Source organism: Otolemur garnettii, unplaced genomic scaffold (genome assembly GCF_000181295.1).
Source record: "Otolemur garnettii isolate 467f Iridium unplaced genomic scaffold, OtoGar3 scaffold00019, whole genome shotgun sequence".
Lineage (NCBI taxonomy): Eukaryota > Metazoa > Chordata > Mammalia > Primates > Galagidae > Otolemur > Otolemur garnettii.
The window spans coordinates 17,162,952-17,181,030 of record NW_003852414.1 but is presented as its reverse complement, the minus strand read 5'-3'; the positions used below and the strand labels follow the sequence as shown (position 1 = coordinate 17,181,030).

At 40.8% G+C, this 18,079-nt stretch overlaps 1 protein-coding gene across 1 annotated transcript in view; it reads right to left on the bottom strand.

The window, feature by feature from the left end:
* Positions 1-18,079, bottom strand: part of ITGA8 (integrin subunit alpha 8) — a 167,754-nt gene that overhangs the window by 57,625 nt on the left and 92,050 nt on the right. The window contains exons 15-20 of the mRNA XM_003786791.2: positions 16,079-16,186; positions 11,284-11,339; positions 10,734-10,888; positions 9,154-9,291; positions 8,600-8,667; positions 6,989-7,136 (exon numbers count right to left, since the gene is read on the bottom strand). Coding sequence (XP_003786839.1) covers positions 6,989-7,136; positions 8,600-8,667; positions 9,154-9,291; positions 10,734-10,888; positions 11,284-11,339; positions 16,079-16,186 — 673 coding nt within the window. The remainder of the gene's footprint in view (positions 1-6,988; positions 7,137-8,599; positions 8,668-9,153; positions 9,292-10,733; positions 10,889-11,283; positions 11,340-16,078; positions 16,187-18,079) is intronic.

The following is an 18,079-nucleotide window of genomic DNA, read 5'->3' as shown; positions in this document are numbered from 1 at the left end:
GGCGTCTGTGGTCCCAGCTACTTGGGAGGCTGAGGCAGGAGACTCGCTTGAGCCCAGGAGTTGGAGGTTGCTGTGAGCTGTGATGCCACAGCCCTCTACCCAAGGGGACAGCTTGAGGCTCTGTCTCAAAAAAAAAAAAATTAAGTCATTCGTACATAGATCATAAATATAATCTTCTCCCCTGAATTCACTATGGGATTTAATGTGTTGATTATTTGTACAAATTGGAATGCTTATATTCTACTAAGCAACATAACCTTCGCCACTTTTACCCAATTACAGGATTAAGACATTCGTGCTCTACAGCTGATAGATCCAACTTGTACTTGCAATATGTTCCATAGGTGGGGTCCCCCTACCAACCCTCCCTCTATCGTCCTACCCCCCCTCCCTTCCCCTCTCCCTCCCCTTCCCTCCTTCATCCTTAGGCTATAGTTGTGTTTCATTTTTCCCATGCATGTGTGAGTGATTGTAAATTGGGGAGAGGTTTTTGCATCTGTTCTAGTCCCTTTTCTGGAGAGTGCTGGGGGCCAAGTAATTGATGGCATCAGGAAATACACAGCAGAACCAGTGGGGAGCATAAAACGAAACAGACTAATACACAGCTAACTTTAAAATCCTCCTCCAAGAATCACCCAAGTAGATAAGACATGTTGAACAGCCTGTTTTAATTAATGAGAAAAGACTGAATCACTGATCCATCAGGTCCCATCCAATAATACTCTCTCCACATACTGTGATTATCACATTAGTTACACTGAAGGAGTTTTGACACTTATTTTCAAAGAGGTAGTAATATATTCTTTTTTCTCAAAGGGAGTTTTAGGATATACAGAGAGTGCCAAAAAAAAATGTGCACATATTTCAGGAAAGGAAAAGAGGGCAGTAGAATTATAAAATTCAAGTCCCATTTGAGTTTTCCAACTGTAAGACGTGCTCGTGTATTCAACTTTTTTTTTTTTTTTTACTGTTATTTGCTTTTATTTTAGGTTGCATCTATTTCTGTGCCATAAGTCTAGTTTCTTCTGGGATATATTTTTCTTCTGTCCTACCTCGTCTTCTGGTTTGGGAACAATCTGTTCCTTTTTAGTAAGGATCATCTTGATGAGGCAGGGGAGCTCACGTATGGGTCAATGTCACCATGAGCTCTGTAAGTTTGGCGGCGCATCTTGGGTGCTTTGTTCACTTGGATATACTCAATGACCAGAGAATCTACATCCAAACCCTTAAGTTCAGCATTACTCTCTGCATTTTTAAGCATGTGTAGCAAAAATTCAGCACTCTTTTTGGGCCACCGACCCTGTGTCCAGCCCCACTGTTTGGCCTGGGCAACCTATCAACTCTACCATATGGGAATGGTACACACTTTTTCTTTGAAGGGACATCCTTCAGATACTTGGTGGCTTTTTGTATATGCATACCCTCGATGGCCTGGGCAGGTTCACATGTGTTCTTAAAGTGAACACAAAGGTTTGAGCCTCTTGATTTGCCTGACTTTGTGGGGTTTTCTGGGTCAAGTGAATAGTGAACCATTTTCACAGATCACCTCAGGCCGCTTAGGGGAAGAGCTATTCAACTTCTTTTTTTTTTTTTTTTGAGACAGAGCCTCAAGCTGTCCCCCTGGGTAGAGTGCCATGGCATTACAGCTCACAGCAACCTCCAAATCCTGGGCTCAAGCGAGTCTCCTGCCTCAGCCTCCCAAGTAGCTGGGACCACAGGCGCCCACCACAACGCTCGGCCATTTTTTGGTTGCAGCTGTCATTGTTGTTTGGCGGGTCTGGGCTGGATTTGAACCCGCCACCTTAGGTGTACGTGGCTGGCGCCTTAGCTGGTTGAGCTATAGGCATCGAGCCTCAGCTTCTTAAGAACCCATAACTAACGCTAATAACTCAGAGATGTTTTGTGTTAGGTTTCCTAACTCAATCACAAAAAAAGGAAAAGAAGAACCCAACAAAAGCTTTTGAAGGCGCCCGTGTGCCCTTTGAACACAATTCAAGGGCTAAGTTTCTATAGCAAGTATTTTTATCTTACCTAAAGGTTGAAAATTATATGTACATTTTTTTCCAGCTTTCCAGAAATAGTTCTTTGGCACCAATCAAAGATCTTTTCACCCTCTTACACCCCCTCTGTCTTCTTCTTTTTTTAACCTTTATTTCCTCTCTCTTGTGAAACAATGACTGTTTTCCCAGATATTTCTAGATTATTTTCCTCTGAAGTTCCAGAGATATTCTTGGTCTAATCCATTTATAACTCTTGGAGGATTATTCATTCACTAAAAACATTAACTGCTATTTACCAGGGTCTGATAAATAAAACCACTTCTCCCTACTGAATTTTTACTTATTATAACAATTGTACCAAGTAATTTATAAGCAATTGTAACAAGCAATGGAAACACACATTTTCAGTAGAGGTTAGTATGTTTTATGGAAGGAGAAATAAATACTGAGAAAGAGAAAGGGAAATATGCACAGATTCAAGGAATCAGAGAAGGCTTCTTAGAAGAAGTGGTATCTAAACTGGTGGAAGTGCAGATCAGTGATCAGAGGGAGGCCTGGTCTAACAGCTGATGTTGGAATCTTGTTTCTGTTACATAATAACTGTATGACCTTGGGCATGTTAATTTCTTCTTATCTATAAAATAGGGCAATGAGAGTAGTTTCTCCAAGAGGCTGTCATGAGGATTAAATAAATTAAATACATACAAGAACTTAGAACATTACCCAGCCCATAGCAATTATGCAATAAATGTTAGCAGTTTCCTTTTGTTTTTTGGAGATAGAGTCTCATTTTGTTGCCCAGATTAGAGTGCCATGGTGTCAGCCTAGCTCATAAGCAACCTCAAACTCTGGGCTCAAGTGATCCTTCTGCCTCAGCCTTCTGAATAGTTGGCACCTGCCACAACACCTGGTGATTTTTTTTGTTTTTAGCAGAAACGGGGTCTGGCTCTTTCTCAGGCTGGTCTTGAATTCTTGAGCTCAAGGGATCCTCCTGCCTTGGCCTCACCAAGTGCTATGATTACAGGTGTGAGCCACCCTGCCTGGCCACATTAACAGTTTTGACTACTATGAAGCCTCAGCTATTATTTGAAGGATGAGTAGAAGGAAATAGAATAATGTAAGATAGATAAAGAGGAGGAGGGAGTAGAGTTAGTGTGTTGGGAAGAGGAGCAGCAGGAGCAGGCTATCTCTGCTGAGAGCAGATGCGCATTACATTCATTGGAAGGAAATTCAGTTGGGCTGGAATTGAGGGTGTGGGGGTAAAGGAAAGAATAAACAACCAGCCATGAGGCTGAAAGGTGAGCAGGGGCGAGGTAATGAAGCGCTCCACGGGCACCTGAAGGACCTGGATTTTATCCTAGAAGCAGTGGTGAGCTGGTGCAGTTATAAGCAAGAGTGGCATATTCAGATTTGCAGTAACAGGTGCAGGAAAGAGGCTGCAGGCAGAGAGAAGGTGAGATGGAGCAGGAGACTGTTGATATGATCTGGGCAAAGGACCATGCCAGCCTGGACGAAGGCTGTGACAGTGGCACACGGCTGGAGAGAAGGTAGAACTAGAAAGACTTAGAACTCACTTTAAGTTTTAGAACCTGGGGAATCACCAGGCACAGTGGCTCATGCTTATAATCCTAGCACTCTGCGAGGCTGAAGCAGGTAGATTGCCTGAGCTCATGGGTTTGAGACCAGCCTGAGCCAGAGCGAGACCCTATCTCTAAAAATAGCCAGGTATTGTGGCTGGTGCCTGTAGTCCCAGCTACTCAGGAGGCTGAGGGAAGAGAATCGCTTGAGCTCAAAAGTTTAAAGTTGCTGTGAGCTGTAACTCCAGGGCACTCTACCAAGGGTGACAAGTAAGACTCTGTCTCAAACAAAAAAAAAAAAAAAAAGAAAGAAACCATGGGGATGTGGGTGCCATTCTCCGAGACAGCAGATTTAGTCAAGAAGGGCGTGAGTGTGGGAAGACCAAGGTCTAGTTATGGACGTGTTGGGAAGGGCTGTGAGAGACTGAAGGGAGATGAGGATGTCATCCCTAGAACAGCCACATTCATCCAGACAGAAAGTAGAACAGCGCTTTCCTGGGCCTGGGGAGAGGGGAAAATGGGGAATTATTTTTGAGGGGTATAGAGTTCCCATTTGGGATGATAAAAACGTTCTGTGGATGGGTAATGGTGATAGTCCACAACCATGTGGGTGTAATGTCCCTGAAGAGGACCTTTAAAAATAGTTAAAATCAGACATTTTATGTTGCATATTTCACCAAAATAATAACGACGATGATGCGAATAATCAAGGTAGAGCACATAGACTTTTGCTCCTAGAAAAATTAAGGCGGAAGGTCACTGAAGGGAACCACAGAGACTGGCTCCATCCTGGTTTCTAAAGAGATGATTAACATCTCTATGTTCTGAAAGATGAATGTTCTCAACCTAAGAACAGCCCAACTTGCCATCAGATAATTCCTAAGACTTTTCCCCTTGAGACAAAAAAAAAATTGTTTGTAAAAAACCAACTTGAACTGAGTTTCAATAAAAATGTACACAAACCTCAAACTGCTTGAAAACAAAGAAGAAATTGGAATGTGGCTGAGCCATGGAAAATTCAAAGACGGAGCTACGTCTGTGCCCAAGGGAAACTGATGGAGGGAAAAAAATATCGTGAAGGGCTTGTTTGAGATTATGGATAATGTCTGTTGGAATGTTTATGGCCAAAGATAGAATGATAAGGGCCTGCCCATGTTTTCCATGCAAGAAAGCGAACAGTAAAGTGGATATTTTGCTGAGAGAAGAACCTTCTGGAATAGAAGCTTAGATTAACAAACTCAGGGTTAGAGTCCTAACAGGGGACTTGAAATAAAAATGCAAATGGAATCCTGAAACACTTTAAACGTTACATACTTGAGCTTTATTTTTGTGTTTGTTTATTGATTATTCACCTAGAGTATTTGTAGGTGATATTTTTCTTTCTTTTCTTTTACTGACAGAGATTTTATTATGAGATAACATTTGAAATTCAAAAAAATTATTAATCATCATCTTTGTAAGTTAAGTGCTTCATTCATTCTCATTTTTTAAATCTTAAAGTAACTTTACAGAGAAATGAGACTAAAATCACATAATTAAAGTAAAAAGAAGATGGGATGGTTATAAGCCATTCACTAGAGGAATTAAGATTTAAACTGATGTTCATGTTTGCAATCAAAGAGTAATAAAAATAGGCTGGAGAGCTGCAAATGCTCCTGAGAAGTAGAATGATTTTTCCCCTTAACATGGAAGAATTAGAACATTTTTGGATATTTTCTAAAACCATTTTATTGAGATATGACCAACATACGTATTTAATATACACAATTGGATGACTTTGGAGATATTTTTCTATAACTCTGTTCAGTACACACTTAATAATTTTATTTTATTTTATTTTTTTGAGACAGAGCCTCAAGCTGTCCCCCTGGGTAGAGTGCGGTGGCATCACAGCTCACGGCAACCTCCAACTCCTGGGCTCAAGCGAGTCTCCTGCCTCAGCCTCCCAAGTAGCTGGAACCACAGGCACCCACCACAATGCCTGGCTATTTTTTGGTTGAAGCCGTCATTGTTATTTGGAGGGCCCAGGCTGGATTCAAACCCACTGGCTCAGGTATACATGGCTGGTGCCTTAGCCGCTTGATCCACAGGCGCCAAGCCACACTTAATAATTTTAAATGATTGTCAAGATACATGATCATTACTCATTTAGATTTTCTTTTCTTTTCTTTTCTTTTTTTTTTTTTACCCAAAAGATAATTTAAAACAAAACCCCATGAGACTAGAGGTGTGAATGGAGAATTTTATCTTCCCTAAATATGCTTCAAAACCACCAACATCATAACAGTTTGTTAGCATCTCTTTGGGGGAATTGCATTTTGTTACAAAATTCAATCATTAGAATGTTCAGTATTCTAATATTTAATCAAGGTCCTCAGGGGATGCAGTATTTAGAAACTAGAAGACATTAACTAACCAAATTATCAGCAAATATTTAAGGCACACCCATGATGCTCTTAGTCCAGTGAAAGAAAGGTGAAACTTGGTCTCTACCTCTGTGATCTATGTATTTCTGAGACTGAAGGCCTTTCTCTCTCCAGGCATTTATAATGGTTTTCTAGACCAGGTGACTAAGAGCGTTGTAGAACTTTAGGATACTGAGAGTAGGAAGCTCCAGGTTCTGATAATAAAAGGAAAGGTTATAAATAGCACTGGCATCATTTTAATAAATAGTGGCACTGGGGACTGGCAAATGAGGATGACCAGGCTTTTCCTGGTCACAATTCTGACGAGGTAGACCAAGACAGAAGAAAAATGAACTTGTTTCCCTTACTGGCTGTTATCAGCGCTCAGCAGAGACGGGCTGGAGCTTCTCCCCTGACCAGTAATGAAACCCAGGCCTCCTACTACTGCTTGAAACTTAAAGGAACTCAACACAGGCTAGAAAGGCCAGTGAGGGAAAGGAATGAGCTTGGGAATTCAGCTGCTCCATCAGACTGGTAAGCGGCTTCTTTTGGCCAGCTCTGTTCTCTTTCTGGCATCAGCCCTCAGTCTTCAGCCCAGTGGTTCTCAACCTTCCTAATGCCGCGACCCTTTAATACAGCTCCTCACATTGTGGTGACCCCCAACCATAAAATTATTTTCGTGGCTACTTCATAACTGTGATTTTGCTACTGTGATGAATCGTGATGTAAATATCTGATATGCAGGATGTATTTTCATTGTTACAAAGGGGTCGTGACCCACAGGTTGAGAACTGCTGCTTTTGCCAATTTGCCTTTGCTCTGTAGCAAAGAAAGACGTTACCACTGCAATCCCATTGCCCTTCTCGGCTCCCTGCTGTCACGATTTAACTAAGGAAGGCGCCATTTTGCTCTCTCTTATTTAGAAACTAAATGGTCCTACTTCACGTTTATTTGACTTCACAACTTACACCGAGCTCTGTACTCGGAATAATCTGCAGGCATTTACCTTGTTGTTGCGTTCAATGCCGACATAATCTGCCTCTTCTGGTATCATCACAAAGAGTTCTGCTTCGTAGGCGCCTTCCCCGTCATTCCTTGCATTTATTATGAGCATAAGATGATTGTCGTCTCCAGCGATTACCTCGTGCTTATCTCTGAAAATGCGGTTTCAAAAGAATTGTTAGGGAACTCCACTTCTCTGGTTCATGAAAAAAATTCTTTAAGGATTTATCTAGGAGGAAAAGAAGATGGCAAATGCGAGAGGATTTATCTAGGAGGATGGCAAAGAGGATTTATCTAGGAGGATGGCAAAGAGGATTTATTTAGGAGGATGGCAAATGCAGCATGGGACCAAAAAAAAAAAAAAAAAGAAGATGGTTTATCATGAAGAGATAATGGGAAGCGTCCAAAACATACCCTCTGGATAAGAAGGGTTGAAGAGTCGAGGTGATGTGTTGGTAAATATTTAACAACCAGTTCTCAAAAAAAAAAAAATTGTATTGTTTATAGCATTTTCCTATTTCAATGGTAAATCCACCCAGCGTGGTCAATTTCAAGCTACCAGTATGCCTAACCATCTAAGGAGATTCCTGCAAGTTTTACAGTTGGCTTTTACAAGCCAGAAAGGGGCAGTGTCAGCACATCCCTGGAAACACACACTGAAGAGAAAATGAATGACAGAAAAAGAAAGGAAGAGAGGAATTTAGGAAGCAAGGAGGGGAGGGTAATGCAGAGTGGAAAATAAGAAGGAAGAAACAGGCAGATAAAATTAGATCTTAAATAGCTGCTGGAGCATTTTGAGGTCTTTTGGGGAAATTTAATTCACTTTGAACTACAAATCAAATCAGCGCTTGGAAATGCCCATTCCACTTTTGAGCCTCACTCAAAGCGATTGCCTTTGACATTTGAGAAATTATGAAATTTGGGAAAAACCTCCTTGACCGGTTCTACCAAGAAGCAGATTCCAAAGACTGGCAGTGAAGTAGTTCTTGGGATGGAAAAGGGCTTGAATCTGCCTTTTCTACCACTGAAGGTTTACATCCCAGTTCTGTATTTTTTCATTAACATGATGTCGTACAAATTCCAGCCCTGGGTTCAGACTCCCCATCACCAGCAACTGTGAAGCCTGTTGTTCCTTCTCTGATTTTGTGACAATTTCTGCTATACTCTGTAAAGTGTCATGTAAGCTATCTTTTTTCAGTAAATTAAAATTAATGTTGTTTTGACAGTTTTAAGGGTGACCTAGTCATGGGGTGCTGTCAAAACGAGTTTGGTTAAGGTGTCACTGGAACCAGCGTTTGCCTACTCAGTGGAAGTGAGTAAATATAACCCGCGCCACCCCGCAGATGAGTTTACTTTTAACTAAAACATTTTCCCCCCACTTTTGCTGAAAGATGAAATGGCCCAGGCAGAATCTTAGGGTGTATCACTCGACGCCAATGACAAAGAATTGACCCAACCACAGGCTCACCCAAAGTGTAGCCACGCTCAAGAATGTCACGCAGCATATTTTTGTTTTTGTCGTCAGAAGAAGTGCCCACCTTCTCCTTTAAAAAGCTTTAAGTGAACACCTGTATTCCATTAGACATAATGCACGTGTTTATTTATTTAGACTTACGGTCTAGCCGACAGCTTCAAGTCAGGAACACAGAGGTTGTCCTCCCCACAGTCTACCAGGATGTGAGCCTGTGTAGCACAAACAGGCATGAGGAACAACTTGGGAAAACCCTTTCTCTTGACAATTCTGAACGATGCCACAAATCAAACCAAGGGCTTCATTTCACGATGCAGGACTCTACTCAAGCTCTCTAACCTACGTTACACGGTGACCTCCCAAGATAGGTTAAGTTTCCATGATATCCCAACTCCAATGCATTCCGAAACGTCTGTAAAGAATGCTATTCTGGGAATGTTTGGAGGATCACAGGCTGTCTTGCTTCGATTACAGGCACATTTTGAACAAATTAAATCTTGGTTGCACAAGAGGAAGGGCTTCCGAAAAACACAATGATGCAGTGTTTCAGGAAACATGTCAGGAAAAAACTCCCAAATGTTACATGTCTGCATGAAGGAATAAAAACAAAAAGAGCCGGCTTTCATCTTAGGGCTCCGGGAACAGGATACCCCTGAGCTGGCTTGCGATGGGGCCATCAAAGACAGCCAGTGACCTACCTGCTCACTAACAACGTTTTCCCTGTAGTAGTTCAATATGGGTCTCACTTCCAGGCCTTCTTTAAAAGTGGATTCATTCAAACTGTAATTCAAACTAATGTTGATTGGAGATAATTTATCTCGGAATTCAGTTTCATCCTAGGAAAAATAATCACAAACTCAAGAGAGGCTGCACGAAATAGCTGCAAGATGTCAGCCTGTGCGAGGCAGGCAACACTTTCCTTGGTGAAAGTGAACGATGAAGCAATTATCTCTGCAGCGGGCTCAAATGCACGTGGATTTATGTGGGATATAGTAGCCAGGGCAATTAATAGACATTCAGCGATGAAATCATGCAGAGTCATGGCTTTGTTGAAATATGCTTCTGGAGGTAATCTGTGGGCTGTCTAGACCTTCAGCCACTCACATGGAATTGGTCAACTTTCAAAGTAAAAGATTGCACTTAGTAGATATACCATTAGTGTCACGAAAACCATAATGAATTTGGATTTTTAATGAGGTTGATAGACTTTATGAATCTCTTGGACTCAGAGGAAGAAAATAACCCAGTTCTCATCCTCTCTTACGAACTCTTTAAGCCAGCGGTTCTCAACCTGTGGATCGTGACCCCTTTGTAACAATGAAAATACATCCTGCATATCAGATATTTACATTATGATTCATAACAGTAGCAAAATTTCACTTATGAAGTAGCAATGAGAATAATTTTATGGTTGGGATCACGACATGAGGAACTGTATTAAAGGGTTACTGCATTAGGAGAGTTGAGTACCACTGCTTTAAGCCCTTGCTTGTCTGATATTCAAAACATCTTCAGTGCATCTGAAGTTCCCTCAGAAAAAGAAACAGAACTCCTCCAGGGGACAGGGCTGAACACCAAACGGAAGGCACTAAGGACACAGAGGACAGGCCATCCTTCAGCTGCGTGTCTGTCAAGACACAAGAGTCACGTGCCCGACCTCTCACTCTCGAGTGTGACTATGGTTCCCCTTGCTAACGAAGTTCCTTAAACAAAGAGGGAAAGTGAGAATGGGTCATCCCACCTAACAACTGGCAAAGTAAAGAAAAATAATAGTGTTAGAAGTAGTTTCAATGTTTACATTTCACGGTAGATTTAGGCGTTGTTGGAAAAAATGCATTACTTTAAAAAAATTATAAATTACTTTTAATAAAACTTTGAGTGACTAAATGTTTTCCTGAGATGGCTCAGCAAGGCACGTTGATAAAATCTAACAAGACATACTCACATAGGACAAAAATTCAAATAAATTGTGCTGAACTTTTATGTTTTGGGAGGGAGGAGGTGAAGAGAAATGAAAACCATCTGAGCTGAGAGCTATTGCAAAGCTTCTGCTCAAAACAGACAGAAGCCTTAGAAGTTCATAGCAACACATCATTAGGTTGGTTGAAGTCAAGGTCAAGAAGAGAGCGTTTGACCTTACAATCAAGTTTCCTCCAAGGAAAATGGAAATAAACTGATGGGGATCTGTGGAGACAAATACGATGGTTAAGTGGAGAAAAATGGGTGGAATTTGGATGTGAATATGAAAGGCCAGAAGAGGCATTTCTGGAACACTTACTCGAAGGTAAACGATAAAATCCTGGCACTGACGGGGTTTCTGTCTCTTTATCTCAAGAGCGAAGACATGATGAGACTGATGGTTGTTCAGGAAGAGGGTTCGTTTGACGGCTCCTTTTTGTTTCAGGGAATCTAACTGCACCTCGGCCACCATAGCTAAAGGACAGAAATTCAAGTAAGTATAATCAGGAGAGGAAACGTATTCAGTGAACACAGTGCTCCATCAGAGAGGTGAATTCCCATTTCAAGTGGCTTATTCAGAAAACATTTTCTTCTTGTTAGAATCAAACATGATACACGAGTAGAAAAAAGTTTATAAAATACCCTCCAAGCTAAAATATTTTCAGAATGGTTTTACATAAATTGTCACATTCTCCTAGATAACGTTATTACCAACTAGGGAAATGATATTTATGTAGACGGTTCCGTATGGGCAATAGAACTCTCGGCATGAATAAAGCACTTGAGTTTTAAAGGATCTGTATAGAGAAATGGTTACCGTTCCCATTTCTTAGCACAGTAGAGGAGTGTACAAATGAAAACGTGCTCACCTATTGTGTCTGGAATGCTCTGGCCTGCTACAGACGCACACACTCTTAAAGAAAAGCTATGGAAAATAACAGCCAATAATTTATTAGTTAATAAGGTTTGGAATCTGAAGTAGAAATCTTCCTTTATCTCATCCCCGATGAAATGAATGCATCATTTTTTCATACTTCTAATCATGCACACACACACACAGCTTCTACAACAGTAATACAAATAAGACAGGTGACATTATTATTATAGTAGAACCTCCATAGTTGACCGCCTCCTTAAGTTGACCTAATTTTCATAGACTGGACATGCACCATAGTTATGTATCAACACAGTAGGCCTCGTTCCTCCTGTGGACCACCTCTGTATGTTGACCAGATTGTTATATTGGGTGGTCAACTTACAGAGGTTGTGCTGTATATAGAAGGTAGTAATTAAAAACATTACATAAGAGATTAACTGAGTCAGTCCATTAATTAATTACCTTCTGCCTTTTTTCAACAATACCTGAGTATTTTCCAGGTGTCAAGGAAGGGAGAATTAGGCAGCAGGAAAACCGCTATAGGTAAAACTTGGGAGGTAAGAACATGGCCCCGTTTGAGAGACCTGAAGAAATTCAGTATAATGCAGCGTGGTGGATGGACGTGGTGGAAACTTGCTAGGTAGGGGTCTAGTTGTGTATGCTAAGTTAAAAAAATTCAAAGCCTGGAGGTAGAGAGAGGAAGAGGGGAACAGGAGAAACTAAGAAAATAAAGGGATTAAAAGAGTTCTCTCAAGTTGGGTGGGCACTGGATGTGGGTTTAAAGATAAGAAAGAGACGGGAGAGGCCCATGAGTGACGGTTTATAGCTCTGCCTTGAATGTGACCTAACCACAATCCAAGGAGATGTCTGCCTTGGCCTGTAAGGTGACCTGCACTTGGCTCTGGTCTGTGGCCACAGGAGGAATGGAAAACAGCCTGTTGTCTCTGTCTGACTTCGCAGAATCAGTGTGCTCACCTCCTTCCTAAAAAATCCCAAGTCCTAAGAGCCAGGCTGAGAGATGAGCCCTTTTCACATTTCCAAGAAAGTAAAAAAACTTGAGTATGATTTAATGACAGTATTAATTTTTTTACTAGTAAAATAGTATAGTACCATTTGACTATTTTTACAGAATTCAAAAGGAGTAAATAATCCCTAATCATACTTTAATTATGTGTCAGCTTCCGGTGTCAAACATAATGAAAAAGTGTCACATCTGGGATTCATCTATCTACCGTGACCTCAGTCAACGTCTCCCTTCAGGGTAAATAATTTGCCACATACCATTAAGCCAAAAGTTTCCTGAAATGTCTGTGCTATTACAAGTGTTTATTCCACTTCCCCAGAGAAATCACAAATTCCAATCCATTCCTACTTCAATTAGAATTATTCAGGAAAGACCCATAGTGAATCACATCTTTCAATTTTATAGTTAAGTCTGGCTTTCAAACTTAGAATTTTTCTGTGTCCAGCTCTTTTGGTAGTATCTAGCTACGTGTAAAAATCATTCACTAACCTTTCTAATATATTTACCATGACACTGAGTAGATAACGATCATTGACTCTCATAAGATAAACTCCTGTTGGTAAAGAAATGATCCACACATACATCTCCAAATCATTTCAGGCAGAGGACTTTTTAAGACAAACAATTTAAAAGCAATACATTTTTGAACAAGGAATAAATCAAAACTATGAAAGTAAACACCGCTTCCTCTTGGTGAGAAGGTATTTGGTTGATTCATGATGGAATAGCTGGCAGGTTACTCTTGATTTGTGAATCATATGTCAGTATAAATCTATATCCCTTCTTGATGCCCCTTTTCAGTTACTTTAATAACATTCACAACTGAATGAGTTAACTTTTTCACACAAGTTTAACTGCGACAACTTCCTGAATTATTGATAATAGCTCCCTGACCTAAACCTGCCAGTTTATAGATGTCTTTCTTTCTAAAGACATCTATATGCCAGTTTATAGATATCTTTAGAAATTTTCTAGAAAGAAAATTTCATAGTAGTTGATTGACATCTTCATTCTGAACTTAGAAAAATATTTTATATTATATATGAACCTAACCTACAATATCAAGTGAGAAAAATATTTTATATTATACATGAATCTAACCTACAATATCAAGTGAGATGCACATAGATGTATAATTGAATTAGGTCCCCTTGAAGGTCTATACCTGATGACCAAGTACACTTGGGCTGTTGTGGGAGGCTGTGGACTCTTACTGAATTACAATTAAAATTTCAAATTAGAATTTTTTGTCATACTCAGTATGGTTTATTTGTCTAAATAGATTTGTGTAGACCAAAAGCTACAAAATCAACCCAAGCCCCTTGGCACATAAATTCTAAATAAAACTATTTGGGAACAGTGCTTTCCATATGGTCAGAAGAGAAGATGACACACTGGGTCTCAGTAGAAGCACAGCTAGGGGATGATTCTGTTACGTGACTGTGCTCATGGCCAAGTGTGAGGAGCAGGGAATGAGCTAGATGTGAAATGTGACATAGAAGTTCAAAGCCGTTCATTTCTCATTCCTACCAATTCAATCCTACTTCCATGATAGCAAATGCCAGATTTTACATAAAAGTCATATCTGGAAAGTTTTTAGGTTTGACAAGTGAATAATGACTGACTTTTCCATTTATAAAATGAAAATTTCCACTCAATAGTTTTTCTTTGTCTGATTGTCACCAATTGTATTAACATGTTTTGAGCTGGCTTTTTTTTTTTCCTTTTTCTAACTTAGAAATATCAAGAAGATACTTTATAAACTAACATTGATGGAAATCAAGAACTCTCTGCCAATTAGAGTTTACATAATAGTTTTCAGATGTACGATACAAGGTTGTATCAAATATAGACAAAAATAGCACCAAAGAAAATAAACAGAGGCCTTTCAAGCATTTTGGGAAAAGTAAGCTAAATTCCTGGAATAAAAAATTTTTCAAAAAGTCAGAGAAACACATTCAACATATTCTAGACTAAACCATCCACTTTCTATCTTCTGATATTCTGAGGCACCATTTGAAATGTTTGCATGTGAAAATAAAATGTATTTCAGAAAACACAAACAATAGAATAAAATAAATAATCATAAAGACATATTATACATTTGTCTACATATCAAATTGTACTTTATCTTAACAGTATGATTTAATGTATACAACAAGAAAATGGCTTATGAAAAGCAAGACATTTTCTTGTTAAAAAGTAAAATTTTGGCTTGGTGCCTGTAGCACAGTGGTTATGGTGCCAGCCATACACTGAAGGTGGCAGGTTCAAACCTGGCCTTGGCCAGCTAGACAACTGCAACCAAAAAATAGCTGGGTGTTGTGGTGGGCACATGTAGTCCCAGCTACTTGGGAGGCTGAGGCAAGAGAATCGTTTAAGCCCAAGAGTTTGAGGTTGCTGTGAGCTGTGATGCTATAGCACTCTATGCAGGGAGACAGCTTGAGACTCTGTCTCAAAAAAAAAAAAGTAATATTCTTTCCAAAAAATCAAACAGATCCCATAATCTGTTAAAACCACTTCACACTTATAAAAATATCCATCAAACTAAAAACTCTTAGAAAAAATTATCTAATTCAAAACAAAAACATTCTATACCAGAATCTGTCACATACACATAAAAGGATTCAGCCCAGACATCCATTCAGTTTTGAAGGTGTGAACATGAGACCAGTTGGTGGGAAATACTCATGTTTTAATACGCATGATCATGTACAGGCTCTCACGGTTCATTTGCTGTTCATTTAATCATGCCAGGGTAAGAAAAATGCTGGCTCTGTCAAATATTTTCTCAGATCATATTTTCATTATACTATTTTATGGTTTAAAGCCATTTAGAAATGTGCCCAAAGCATTTCCCAGCTACTTTCAAAAGCTGTTAAAGGACAGGACCTGCCTCCTACCCCTCCACCCCCAGCTCCCAGCAATAGGATGTGTTTTTCAAAGAATTCTTCAGGGTCCATCTTATCCCCTCTCTCCCACCCACCACCTCAAAAGCTTTGACTCCAATATGAACTCCTGTCAAAAGGCCATCGAAAACATGCCAAAATTGGCTGGAAATAACTTCTTTGGGTCAAGACTGGTTTGCTCTGCGATGTTGACATTCTCAGGAACCAGACATAATGTCTGAGTTAGACCATATCTCCCGGAAAATTCGGGCAAATCTCAAACACCCCAAGAATTTGTTGACTTTTCAGAGGCTACACCTTGATGGTCTTAGCCAATATAATGACTTCTGACCTTTGAGGACCGCCATATTGGAGAACAAAGTGGTGTTTTCTTTAGCTGTTTTACAATCAAGTTCCATGTTGTGCTCCCTTCCAGTGACTGACACAGTCCAAGCAAAGGAATCATTCTACCGCTGTTGTTAATCATGGCCACGAAAATACAGTTTAGGGTGTAAAAATCTCTATTTGTATAAAGTTCACCTTCTGTCTAGCTGTGCCTGCTAAGTTACAGAACTGACATCTGTCACCAGCACAGGAAACTGAGTAATTTAACCCAAGCGTGAGTATTTAGAAAGGTGGTGGTATAATATACTGATAGGTAAAGAGTCACGTCATAGCTCCTTTTGAAAGGTAACACCCTGCTACTCAGACTCGGTCCGCAGACTAGCAGCATCCACAACCTCATGGGACTTTTTATACAACTGCAAAATCCCAGCCCCAAGCCGGACTTCTTAAACCCTAAGTCTGCATTTTTCACAAGGTACCCAAGTGATGTGAATTCACATTAGAGTCTGGGAAGTGCTGGACCAACTCACCAGGCCACAGGTGTCATAAAGTCTGGAATCTGGCAAGTTTTATTTTCAAGATTGATGATCATTGGGTGCAGCACAAGCGCGGCATCCACCGTCACAACTGGCCTCGCTCTGTAGGGGAGAAATGCAGGGTTCGCATGACCATAAGAGCGATGGGTAGAGGCCACTTCACCGCAGGTGAAGCTCCACTCCCCAAGGACATTACTAACATTCCCAGCCTTTGTGCCAAGAATTCCACTCCCTGCATGAACAGGTGGGCAACACACTGAACTCATGACCTCCAAACACACCTGAAACATGTGAACACAACTAAAGCATGCTGGGGTGGGGGGCACAGTCACAAACTTGCTATCTGACACCTGGGCTCCTGGTACTATGACAATATTCTTGTGAAATACTGCTCTTCTATCTCCTAGACTATCTCTATGTTAATCTAAAGAAATATGTTATCTTAACAGCCACTTGTGTCTGTGAGTACTTGAATTTCACGATTTTGGTGACTTGTTGACTGATAATTTTTTATTTCTAGTGATAATTTTCTAACTATGCATTGTGGGCTTAGCAAAACACATGAAGTTGAGTTTACAGGATAATTCCATCCTTCATCCAGAGCAGTGGTCCTTAATCCTGAGTGCACCGTATCATCACCCAAGGAGCTCTGAAACAAATTCCCTGTCTAGGCTCCCTGAACCAACATCTCTGTGGTAAGGGCCAGGCATGGGCATTTTAAACAAACTGTCCTACTATACATCCTAATATACAGCTGAGTTTGAGGACTGAGATGGATACAGAGTAAATGCAATTTCAGCGACCCAGGTGAGGATAAGAAAAAAAAAAAAAGAGAGAGAGAGAGTAAATCATGGGGGAAGGAACAAAGCAATTGTTAAAGCTTGGTTCCAAGACAACTTAGCTGAGAGACACAGTCTGTAAATGACAGGGGAAAATGATACTGCGTCCGGTACCTTCCCCGGCATGGGGTAGAAAGGAGAGATGAGTCGTAGTGAAACAGTGTGAAACAGTCCCCTGGGATTTGTCCTAAGCTCCTTTATGCTACTTATCTGTCCTTTGTTAATATAATTTTGTGTTCAGTATTGTGTTAGTTCCAGACCTGGGAAAAGCAGATGAGAAAATAGAATTAGACATGCAAGAGATTCACTGAGGGGCAAACTCCTATGAGGAAGGAAGGGAGAGAGAGTGAAGGAGGCTGGGAGTTGTGGTCCCCAGGAGGACTGAGGCAAGGAGGGACAGTTGGGAAGAAAGTTCTGGCCTGAGCGGGGTGGGGGGGGGGGGGGGGGGGGGGGGGGGGGGGGGGGGGGGGGGGGGGGGGGGGGGGGGGGGGGGGGGGGGGGGGGGGGGGGGGGGCGGGGGGGCGGTGAACCAAAGTTGCCCTTGAGAGGAGTTTCCTGTTTCCCCAAATAGGGCTTCAACCACAAATGGGCAGTGGATGGTATCAATCAGCCCCTTTTGAGTTTGCTGAAGAAGAAAATCTTACCTATTTGAGGAAAGCTAACCTTAGAATCCCTCTGGGAGTTGACTAAGTTTACATTTCATGCCTGATACCCCAGGGATGCTCTTGGCCTTTTGTCTGGACAGCCTGCCTGACTTTATGGTGTCTAAGAACCTAAAGGGTTGGGCACCATGTACCCTTCATACAAATATTCTCGCTGAATCTTTTTAACAAAAGCAACTTTAGAAAGTAAGTCTTGTCCTGCTTTCCCGATAAAAATCAGAAGCTCAGAAAGTTCTAGAAACTTGCCCAAGATTGCAACCAGTGAGTGTAGGGAATGGCCAGGCTCTGAATCCATATCTGTTATATCTGAACTGTTCTCAGCTTGCTTTGGGAGGCTACCAATTCCTTCTTCGTTCTATTCCGTAACTGAAAGTAAATAGCAACATTGCCCCACCCTCCACCCCTATTTACAAGGGAACATTTCAATACACTCCCAAAGCAAAGAGAAGAAATCATATATGTAGCATTTTAAAAGTGGGTCATTTTATAAGCTC